Source organism: Pan troglodytes, chromosome 2, assembly GCF_028858775.2.
Source record: "Pan troglodytes isolate AG18354 chromosome 2, NHGRI_mPanTro3-v2.0_pri, whole genome shotgun sequence".
NCBI lineage: Eukaryota > Metazoa > Chordata > Mammalia > Primates > Hominidae > Pan > Pan troglodytes.
Window position 1 is genome coordinate 111,070,050 of NC_086015.1, and position 12,385 is coordinate 111,082,434.

Sequence of the window (12,385 nt, forward strand, 5' to 3'; positions counted from 1 at the left end):
CCTGAATGGTAATGCCTAGGTTTTCTTCTAGGGTTTTTACGGTTTCAGTTCTAACATGTAAGTCTTTAATCCATCTTGAATTGATTTTTGTATAAGGTATAAGGAAGGGATCCAGTTTCAGCTTTCTACATATGGCTAGCCAGTTTTCCCAGCACCATTTGTTAAATAGGGAATCCTTTCCCCATTTCTTGTTTTTCTCAGGTTTGTCAAAGATCAGATAGTTGTAGATGTGTGCTGTTATTTCTGAGGGCTCTGTTCTGTTCCATTGGTCTATATCTCTGTTTTGGTACCAGTACCATGCTGTTTTGGTTACTGTAGCCTTGTAGTATAGTTTGAAGTCAGGTAGCGTGATGCCTCCAGCTTTGTTCTTTTGGCTTAGGATTGACTTGGCAATGTGGGTTCTTTTTTGGTTCCATATGAACTTTAAAGTAGTTTTTTCCAATTCTGTGAAGAAAGGCATTGGTAGCTTGATGGGGATGGCATTGAATCTGTAAATTACCTTGGGCAGTATGGCCATTTTCACGATATTGATTCTTCTTATCCATGAGCATGGAATGTTCTTCCATTTGTTTGTGTCCTCTTTTATTTCACTGAGCAGTGATTTGTAGTTCTCCTTGAAGAGGTCCTTCACATCCCTTGTAAGTTGGATTGCTAGGTATTTTATTCTCTTTGAAGCAATTGTGAATGGGAGTTCACTCATGATTTGGCTCTCTGTTTGTCTGTTATTGGTGTATAAGAATGCTTGTGATTTTTGCACATTGATTTTGTATCCTGAGACTTTGCTGAAGTTGCTTATCAGCTTAAGGAGATTTTGGGCTGAGACAATGGGGTTTTCTAGATATACAATCATGTCATCTGCAAATAGGGACAATTTGACTTCCTCTTTTCCTAATTGAATACCCTTTATTTCTTTCTCCTGCCTGATTGCCCTGGCCAGAACTTCCAACACTATGTTGAATAGGAGTGGTGAGAGAGGGCATCCCTGTCTTGTGCCTGTTTTCAAAGGGAATGCTTCCAGTTTTTTGTAAATGATCTGGAAAAGTAATGTTGAGACTCCATTTTTAAAAGATTGACAGAATATTGTCTTTTGTCACATAAAAATGCCCTTGTCAAATATTAAGTAGACAAAATACTGTGACAAAGGGTATTTGATGCCAATACTAAATAACAGTAAAATCAGTAGCAGGATTTCTAATGTATTATTCTTGCTATGGAAACATGGTAGTGGATAGGGCCTGAGGGAAGGGATCCAGCATTTACCAAGCACCACATGTAAGTCAGGAACTATGTGTCTACTGCAAAGTAGGATTCCCTTACCTCATCTAATTGGTTGGAAATTTGCAGAAATAAATTGGAAGCCATGAGGTGAATTTTCATTTAATGGGAGAATTTTGAAAATCAGTATTTTTAACAAAAATTTTGTTATCTGAGAGAGTCTTCCATTGAAATCTTAGGAGCAATAGCTTTTCTGATGTTTTCGGAGGATAAGTGAGCTTCCCCTCCCACCATCAGTATGAACAGTCTGGCCTTGGATATCTGGGGCCTGTCTCTTAGGCCTTTTCAGTCCTGTAATGAGGGATTTTGCCTACATGATTGACCTGCATGCTAATAAGTTCACTCAGCTGTTTGCTTCAGAGGAGTATACAGAGTCTTCCCCCATTTGTCCCTTACCCAGCCTTCTCCTAATAATCTCATCACAACAAATGATTAAGCCTTTCTACTATTGTCTTTTAGCTAAATCAGAGCGAGTGATTGATGAAGTGCCAACTTCCGAGAACAGATAGACATCATCATACCCTGAGGCTCTTCCTACCTCCACCCTCCCTTGATGCTCATATACTGCTTGTGTTAACTTGTGTTTTTACATGAATTGATGGCATCTCTATCTAAACTTTAAACTCCTTAAGGACAAAGATTGTGTGTTGTTCTGTTCTCTATCTCTCACATTCTTAACTCTTCCACTCAATTTATACTTGATGGAACTAATGAATGTGGTTTTGAACATCTACATTGAGTTTAAGAATCTGCAAGAATAATATTGTGATACAGTTACTGAGTGTTGACCCTCATAGTAAATTCTGTTATTGTTTTCCATAAAACCCCACGTGTTCCCGGCCTTTCTCTTGCTCTCTGTTATTCCACTCATATAGGTAGTTAGCCCTTTTGCAGATCCATTGTGAAAGCATTTTTCCTGCCTGAGCCAGGGGAAGCCATGGTCCAGCTTTATGGACCATGTGTAAAAAGAAATAATATATTTGTGTAGTAAACTGTGGACTGTAAGCAATATGAAGACAGGGACTCTATCTAATTCATACTCTTTTCTCTCCCCAATGTCTGGCAAGTTTCTGTCATCTAGTCAGTGCTCACAGAGTATTTGAGATGTGGATAGGTGAGTGGAATACATGCAAGAGAAATTAGGATGTGGTGATTATAACTGCTCTATGTGATTTTCAGCACCAGCTCCCCATTGTAAATTAGTTTAAGCTGGACTCTATTGGTATGATTGGTGCTTTAAAATTGGTTGATGCTGGCAATCATTCTGGTGACACCTGTCTAGCATTTTTCACAATTATGACTTCCTTCTTAAAAATTTTAAACTACCCCCCCCCCAAAAAAAAGATAATTTTATTTCTCATGACAAATATGTTAATCAATTTGTTTGAAAGTCTTTTGACACTTTATAAAGTGGTGACCTTTGTTCAAGTGACTGTTCATCTGACAAACCCGGCCCGTGTGCTTTTACTGGGACACGATAATGATGCATGTGTCTGCTACTTCCATTTTCACCTCACCCTACCATTTGTCACTTTCCACTTCCAGACAGCAGGCAAAGCTATTTGTCTGCCTCAGCTTAATATGTAAATCCCTCATGCACATGAATGCACTGTGGTAGTGTGTCTCTTGTATCACAGTTGATACCTCCTAACACGTTCTGCTTTTTGATGGTGAATTCTAGTTTGGCCTTGTGTCCAATTTTAATTATTTTTGTAAGAAAAATGGGACTGTATTCTACAGTTTTTTATGCTTACCTTCCTTCTACATGTATCCATGTATCAATAGGCATATATATCTTACAGGTAAAAAAATGGATTATTCAGAAACTTTGAGTTAAGATAATGTGAAATAATTCTACACCATTGTCAATTAACATTGCATAATTATCTATATTACAGTTTTCATTTATATGATTTAAAGGGAAATGATAGAAAAAAAGTATATCCTTGGTATAAGGAAAGTATATAGCAAGGATAAAGGACCTTTTTCAAACTATTGGGTAAAATTAAAAGCTGTTTGGAAGTTATAGTTAGTTCATGTCACACATTAAGTTACCATTTTAAAAGGCAAGCTTATGGGATTGAATGAATTGTATTAATTTAATAAAATGTCTAGCAATAATAAAAATTGAAGAATATATGGAAAATACATTCTTAACAGATAACTTTTGGAAATATGTAACGAATAGCAATAAATGTATTTTGTTTCACATTATTGTCATGCAAGAGATAAGAGGTAGCAGAATTGAGAGAAACGGTAACAGGAGCAAGCCACAGAAAAATGAAGGAGAAAGATGTTGTCAATGAAGGTTGAAACCTCCAAATAAGACAAAATTTGTGATGGATTATTGCAACATCACATATCAGTGCTCTTAGAGCTTATTTATCTATTCAGTTATGTATGCTCATTACAGACCCCTGGCATGGTGGCAAGTGTGGTTACACTTTATAAGTAGAGGAATTGAGGCTGAGAAAGGTTTAACAACTTGCTTAATGTCTACAGCTAGCTAAAGATATGAGTGATGTGCTATGCACCACTGCTTCCAATAACCCTAGGCACTGGTGGTATTATTCTCAGTTTATGGAATCTAAGGTTGAGGCCCAGAGAAGCTACCTTCTCTTGGTTACTGTAGCCCTAAGTGGAAGTTTGAGGGTTTGAACCTGCTTCTGTCTCCAGAGCCCTAGGCTCATTGCATTATAAACAACTCCCTTTCCCCACCGAGGTCAGAAAGCTTTTTGGATACTATTTTTTAAAGTTGAGAATTAAATAACACAAAGTATACAGCTTCTGAATCCTTATCCCACAAATGGATTAGATAACTCCATGTCCTATCTCTAGAACCCTATGCTGAGATTGTCATTCTTCTACAAGGAGAGCCACAGAAGTCACTGAAATTGTTTTTCTCACTTGGTATCTAAACAGGGGAATGGGGTGACAGCCTTTAGAACTTTTTCAATCTATTTGTTAATTAAAATCTGCTGTCTGTCGTTTTATTTATAGTATAAGGATGCATTTATGAAAGCAAATCCTGGCTACAAATGGTGTCCTACCACAAACAAGCCTGTGAAATCCCCAACACCCACTGTCAATCCACGAAAGAAACTTTGGGCCTTCCCATCTGACTCTTCAAGAGACTTGCCAAGCCCCAAGAAAGGAAAGACTGAAGAAATGCCTCAGCTTAACTTTGGAATGGCTGGTGAGTTGAGACACTATTTCCACCTGTTCTTTAAGGACAGGGCAATACATTTCGGCAGCATTTTAAACAATACAGAGGGCAGGGGGGACAAAATTTATAACCAATATTAAGCAGTGGCAAAGATATAGCATATTTTCAAGCATTGGATCATGATATATATAGAATACAGGTAATTTAAAAAAGGATATATGGCCTCAGTGGTAGTGTCATTATAAATATATGTGAATTCCTGACATTGACAGTATGGAAAAGTAGACAGCAACATGGAGATTGTCAGAAGCTTAGGAAATTTTATGTTCACAAAATAGCTTACACACACACATACACACTAGTAAGCCATCCCAGGATGCACCTTACTTATCATGCTACTTAAACAGCCACAGTCATGTAGATCATCTGGGTGCTGGAAACATTGAGGGCAAGAATATGAACAAGTACATCACAAATCTGAGATGGACCTGATAGCTGTGTCTTAGAGAGAATTCCCATCCTGTCTATCTCCTCTCATGTCCATTCTTGTATGGGACAGACAAATTTAAAATTCCAGATGGTGCCATTTGTTATGGGACCTTTAGTACTCTTTGGGTGGTAAGGTATGCTAAATCATTTATTACCATGAAATAAAGTACTTATATTCACCCTACAAGTGGGCTCTGTCTTCCTTAGCTATTGCAATGCAGTAATCAAAAGAGGAGTTTGCCAGATGAAATTAGCAGATGAGCAGGGGAAAGGCAGTGAAGTTGCAATTGAGCTACAGGGTTCCTATTTTGGTATTAGAAGCAAATTTTCTTCCAAATCAGAGTATTGAACTATTTGCATATGGAAAGGTTGGGAAAAGAGGTTGAGTGATACTGTGATAACACTTTTTTTTTGAATAACCAATAAATTTAACAAGACTTTATGGTTCAGTGTGTGATTCATACCATGTAAAGTATGTGGCAGTATTCTATATAATCTACAAAAAATATTATTTTAATCAGTCCTGTATGGTGGCATGTGCCTATAGTCCTGGCTACTTGGGAGGCTGAGATGGGAGGATCACTTGAGTCCAGGAGTTCGAGGCTGCAGTGAGCTGTGACCTCACGACTGCACTCCATCCTGGGCGACAGAGCAACACCCTGCCTCTAAAAAATGAAGTCTAACATAATGGCAGCATTCTAGGGTGGAAAAAAGGATTCAGGTGATTGCTATCTGGGTGTCTGTAGTGTAATTCTAAGTAAGCTCCCAAAATGATGCTTCTACATGTCCCAGAAGAATCAGACATAGTTATCTGTCCTTGCTTTAGCTGTCACTTTTGTACAATTTTAGCTTCAAATCATTTGTTATTAGATAGTCTTGGTGAGTTTTCTGGACTTCCCAGGTTATATCAGTTGGAGTACTTTCTAACACATCTTACTATCAGAACCCAGAAAGAGTATATAGATAACTGACTTCCAGCTGATTTTCTTTGGTCATCATATAACATCCATTGCTTTTTCTCCCAATTCTCAATCTAGATCCAGGGTATGTAGTTTGTTGTTGTTGTTGGCTTTTTTTTTTTTTGCATATATCTGCTCTTCACAAACCATATAACAATTGTAGGTGAACTGCAGAAAGCTATGAAAGATATCTTTTTTGTAGCACTGTTTCTGACACTTTATTAATCTGCCTTTTACCTGCAAATTGAAAGTCGAACCCAGACTTCAAACAAGATCTTTACAGATCGGTATTTAAGATCAGTGTTCTCAAAAGAAAGTACAGGAAAGAAGGAAAACACCTTCCTTGCATTTATCTCATTATATAATGGCTTGGGTTATATGTTGCAAATCCATGTTCAGAACTCTTGATAGGCTTGCATATAGTGGATAACATTGATCTGATATTTCCAGGTATGTTCCTTTTCAACAAGATGAAAGCGAACTAATTTGTCTTTAATTAAATCCTGGTGCTTAGACATCTGAATCTAGGAGATAATAGAGGGCCTCTAAATGCCAGATTGTTTACCTCAATATGGAATCTCTTTTGTTTTGTTTGCCCAGTAGTCCTTGTCACATGACATTTTGCAATTTTGAATAACCCCAAATTACCAAATGTATGATATCCAAGAAGGGAAAGCTGTGTAGATTGTAATTTAGTGCAAGCCCTTTCATTTAATTGCACTAAGGAAAGCATCCTATGTATGTCAATATGTTTTTGATAGTTCTAAATAACTTTATGTAAGTATGAATTAATATAAAGGATATTGGTAATTTCTTGGCCTATGTTTTAGTATCTATACAGCAAACTTCTTGCAAAGTCACATTGGTGTATAAATTATCACGTAATCATGTTCCTATTTTACTTTGTAATTTGAACTAACACATTTTTATCTTTAGAAAGCTATCATCCAATCCTCCTGATCTCTAGGATGACAGCTGCAAAAGTATTTCTCTTTTAAAGAACCAAACTAAACTTTTACTTTCTACTAAATTCATTTCCCCCTCTTGATTTTTAAGTAGATTTAAGTATCTATTTCAACAGCCATAGTATTTCTTAAACTTAGCATTTAGTTGAAGTTGGAGTCTTAAAACAATACCAAAGAGCTTTGTTTCATCAAATTAGCTACTGTTTGTCTGTGTATTCTCTGTGTATGTCTTCCTATGTGGCTGCCTTCCAATGTTGAGCTATTTTTTGACCCCCTGATCTTTTGGTAACATAGTTTTTCCTCTAATAACCTCTTCCCCCAACCCCTGCCCCTTTTTTTTACTACCTCAGAACTTTTTTTGCAATTTTTTTTTTAAACTGTCGATAACATATAGTCAAAGTTGCTTTATGAGTTCCTAAGACAGGTTGTATACAAAGATGTACTTAAGGACATATCTTCAACCCGAAAAAGAAAAGAAACAACTGAATTTCTTTGTGCAACATTTTGACTGCTCCTCATTTTCAATTGTAGATTCCTGAAATTAAATATACATTGAGGACCTTATATGTACTAGGAGAGATGCCGAGTTAGGCATTTTTACATATGTTCTTTCATTACACTTCTGAATTTTAATTCAAGATAGACTTACAGGACACAGGTGCCTTTTCTTTGATAACTTCTTTGTTTTTATTTATTTTCTATTTGTTCATTTAATTTTTTAGAGACAGGGTCCCACTCTGTCACCCAGGCCTGGAGTGCAGTGTTGCGATCTTAGCTCACTGTAACCTCAAACTCCTGACGTTAAGAGATCCTCCTGCCTTGGCCTCCCAAAGTGTTGGGATTACAGGCATGAGCCACTGTTCCCAATTCTGCTTTCTTTATTTAGATACAACCTGGGTTATAGATCTACCACTTTGCTGTTTTTATTTTCTCTGTTTATATTGATTATTGAAATAGTGAAAACAAAGACTTTGATAACATAAAAAGCATTAATTTTATACCTTGAAGGCATTTTGGGCATGTGTTTGACACATGCCCTAAGATTTAAAATGTCAAAAACACATCAGTTAATATAAATTTATTTTTAAAACTGTAAAGAAAGATTATTTGAATAAAACCTACCAGATTTTACAGGCCTGATTTGAAAACTTCTCTCTGTTCTCTAGTTCTCTGATAGCCTATTATTTTAAAATTAGTCCTGATTTCACATGGCAGAATTAATAATTTGAGAATAACAATCTAAAATTTCTCAGAAGACAAACAGAAACATTCTTTTGTTTAAAAAATCTTATCTAAACTCCCTAAGCAGTAAGGAAAGAAACATTGCATTAGGAGATAAATTAATGTTACAAACAGCAATGGTATTGAAGAAAGTGTTGTTGGAATGGTGAGACAAGAGTGGTATTCAAGAGGCTCACAAAGTATGAGCACTAAGCACATATATGCCAGGTTACTGTTGCATAAAGAGTTTTTAAAAGTTTTTATAAAAAGTTATATGTGGTTCTGTTGGATTTCTAATTGCTAGTCTTTATGAGTATTCTTTTTGACTCTGTGGATTGTATGTACTTTATGCTTATAAGTTGGTGATTTGTTTTTGACTTATTTAGATCCTACTCAAATGGGAGGCCTGAGTATGCTGCTGTTAGCTGGAGAACATGCTCTTGGCACACCAGAGGTAAGCCAGTCCTTTTCCGTCTCCACTCTGCACATATTGCGGGTTGGGAACGCAGTTATAGTCTGTTTACGTTGTTCATTCTGCATTTTCACTGTTTACAGCTCATGAACAAACTTTATAATCTTTCTCTTTAAGATCTTTCTGTGTGTCTTGTGTGTTGAGTGTAAAAAAAAGTGGTGTAAATAAGGCCATGAGGATGTAAACACAAGTCAGGTGTTGTTTTCTGAACCTACAAGTAAGGTTGTAGTAATGCAATATATAGATCACTGGTGTTTGCATGACTCTTTCATGGTTATGTCAGTTGGGTGCTGTAATTCATTTATTCGAAACATTCTCTGCTTGGGTGATGTTCACATGCTAGTGAAAAGATGATAGCTAAAAATTTGCAGCTGTCAGTCTCTCTGGTACCTGAATAATTCCAAACAGCTGTTTTGAAAATTAGGAAACATGGCATTTCAGGATTGTTTTATTCTTCTTTCCCACCCCTACTTGAGACAGGGTCTCACTCTGTTGCCCAGGCTGGAGTGCAGTGGCATGATCACAACCTCCCAGGCTCAGGTGATTCTCTCACCTCAGCCTTTTGGGTGGCTTGGACTACAGGCATGTGCCCCCAAGCCCAGCTAATTTTTGTATTTTGTGTAGAGACAGGGTTTTGCCATGTTGCTCAGACTGGTTTCGAACTTCAGGGCTCAAGCGTCTTAGCCTCCCAAAGTTCTGGGATGACAGATGTGAGCCACTGTGCTCAGCCTGTTTGAATCTTTAAAATGGAAAAAGGACCTAGGCTTTCATGACCTTGGTTTCATGATCTAGTTATTGGACTGCTTTGGCTAAACATTTTTAGGTATGATTTTGACGGGCAGGTAGTGGCAGTTAACCATGCACAGTCTGCATTTGTAGAATTCCCCTATTTCCCAGAGACATTTAACAGAGGCCAATTGAATTAACCTACAGGTCATGTTATTTTACCACACTTAGGTTTTTGAGATGGAAATTTTTCAATCCCCAACCAGAATTGTTGTTTAGGGCCAAATAGCAATGACTCAATTTTATTTTGGGTCATATTTTTTACTTTTTGTTTTTTAGTTGTGATTATGTCATACATATTATACTTGAAGGCTATTCAAATAGTGGTTTTGTAGACATATAATTAGATAATAACCTATTTACATTATAAAAGGTTTTTATTTTTTATAGTTTACATTTGGGATCCACAATTGTTGACTATATATTCAATTTAACAGAATTATTTTGATTCTGTTCACTTCAGTGTAGCAAGAAATGTATAAGTGTGTAAAAAATGCACTGGTAGTTACTTACTTTGTGCTAATCTTCAGCTGGAAAAACATACATGTTACTTTGTGCTTTTGCATACTCATTATTCATCATGTTTGTAGTTTCTAACATAATAGCATTGTCAGGCATCATTTCACTTTCTAACACATTGCTGCTACCTCTTAACAAATCAAACTCTCACTTAGGTGTAGAGTATCCCAAGCGTGTTCCAAAGGTGAATGTTGGACTAATAATATGCACTTGACCTTTCAACACGTCTGACTCAATATGATTCCCAAGAATACGTTGAATTGTGAAAGCCAGCATCATCTTTCTTAACTATTTAAATTATCATAGTGTTTCATTCGCAACATCTATTTAGTGTTCTTTTTAACCTTCAGGTACAAATGTAAACAAATCAACGTCTGTAGAACTCATGGATGCTAGTCAAAAAAAAGCGTGGTTTCTTTTTCCCCTTTTTGCTTAAAGTTTGCCTTTTGGGCTCTTTTCAACGAGAAGTTCTCCTACTCCTTCTTAAGAAGGCAGAGTTTTGACACATGCAACTCAATGCTGTGATGGACCCTCTATCTCTGAAGTGGAAATGTTTTGAGAATTCTCAAGCTAAAGAATCAAAGAAAGCTAAATGATTGAAGGAAGGGAACCATAATGGGAGAGGAGAATCTATGCTAAGGAAGAAGGTGGTAGCAGTTAGGTCTTTAAGAATCACTTCAAAGAACACAACTCTTTTTTCATATTCAGTATTTCCCATCTCAGAGATATTTAGGTCATTATTGAAAATAGTCTTGAGTTATTTAAACAGTGAAAGTTGTATAAAATAATGCTGTCTCTAAATATAGGTAGTTTGAGAATTTACTTCACAGCTATCAGTAGACTGCATTAGCACCTGAATTTCTATCCGAAGTCTTATTCCAGATATGTAGACATGATAATGAACTTTACGAGCTTATATGCATAGGCAGATGAACATGAGACAAATGTAATAAATATGTACTTATGTTTTCCTAAGAAGACTAGCAGGATAATGAGATAAGAGAAATACAGAAATTTCATATTTCTGACATTTAGAACAATTACTGTGAAGTCTGTTGGTATTGTGAGGTAAGACCAAAGTGACATTTTCAAAAATTCTGCCACCAACAAATGGTCTAATCATAATGGCTTTTAAAAATGCCGTGACAGAACCCTTATTCTGAAATATTATTCTTAAACAGAGAAGGTTTTCTTTTGTTCACTGACTTGAGACCTAACCATATAGAAAAAGTCCTCAAAAGACTATTTTTTTAAATATGAAAATTTTAACATAGGGAATAGATTTCTTTTAAAAAAGCATCTCTAGAGGGTAGAGAGGCTTACTGTAACTGAAATAATAAAGTCCCAGATTAAAAGCCTATACTGCTTCCTAGATCTACTGAAATGCACTTAGAGTTTTTAGAGAGAAATTATAATTTCTTGAGATATCAATCGCAAATAGTAACAAACAAAATGTGTATTCTCTTTTTTTCTGTCTTCTGATCAATTCTTAATCTACAATAAAGATTTTTTGCATTATTATTTCAACATTTTTTATGTGCCTCTATTACTAAGCCTAGCGTGGTTCTATAGTCTCATTGTGGTAACTGGGTCTGTGATGAAAAAAATGGATGCATTTTGATAGTTTGTTTTGTTTCTTTTATTTGCACATAATCGGCCTTGTTTTTTTATATCCAGAGTACGTTGAAATGCATAAATTATTTGGGATAAATTATTTAAAACAATGTTGGTTGTTACAGAATTTATTGATTGAGGAAGCAAAGTCGATACATTGAGCACGAAAGACATAAAGGAGTGACTCCTGGCTCAAAATAGCAGACTAAGCATGTCTCTACTGAGACCCTGTAAAATAGAAATATAGAAGTCTCATTAGTAAATAACCCCATAATAATAAAGGAAATGGAAAGGAGTGTGTCCAGTGAATATGAGATTACAGCAAATTATTTAAATCAGAAATCAAATGTAGTTGTTTAATCAGTAAAATGTAAGTACCAGACAAAAATAGGTGGCAGGGAGCTACAACGGAGATGACAGCCTCTCTATTCAATAGAATTTCCAGAAGTTTAAGTGAATATCACCTTTTTTTTTAATTTAAAGAACCAGAAGTAAAAATGTAGAACAAATAAAAGTAATCATGTTCACATCAAACTCAGGGAAGAACTAATGAGAAGGCAGCGAATTAAGCCTTTATGTTTTATACCACAGAGTTATCTAAAAATGAAAATACAAAAAATTGTCAGTACTTGATCTAGAATTTCTAGAAGTAATCTCCAGGACTAGAAATCCTTATATTTGTTAGTTATCTTAATAAAAATGGAAAGCTAAATTAAATTTTAAAAAACAAGGCAGGGAGTGATATAATTCAGATTGTGGAGGGGGCAGTTATTCACCATGTCATGTATACAACAACTTGGATTGATCTCAGAAAGGATGACATCCAGTATCAGACCTAAGTGAGCAACGTAAATTCATCTTGGCTAGAACAGAAGGAGAGGGGTGGTTGGAGAAAAGTAGAATATAAGTTAGTCAGATT

At 35.9% G+C, this 12,385-nt stretch overlaps 1 protein-coding gene across 22 annotated transcripts in view; it reads left to right on the forward strand.

Annotated features, from left to right (window-relative positions):
* BBX (BBX high mobility group box domain containing) overlaps positions 1-12,385 on the forward strand; it is a 286,521-nt gene that overhangs the window by 201,936 nt on the left and 72,200 nt on the right. For all 22 annotated transcript variants that reach the window (NM_001280179.1, XM_054680299.2, XM_063805266.1 and 19 more), the window contains 2 exon segments: positions 4,276-4,471; positions 8,462-8,529. In NM_001280179.1, the coding sequence (NP_001267108.1) occupies positions 4,276-4,471; positions 8,462-8,529 (264 nt within the window).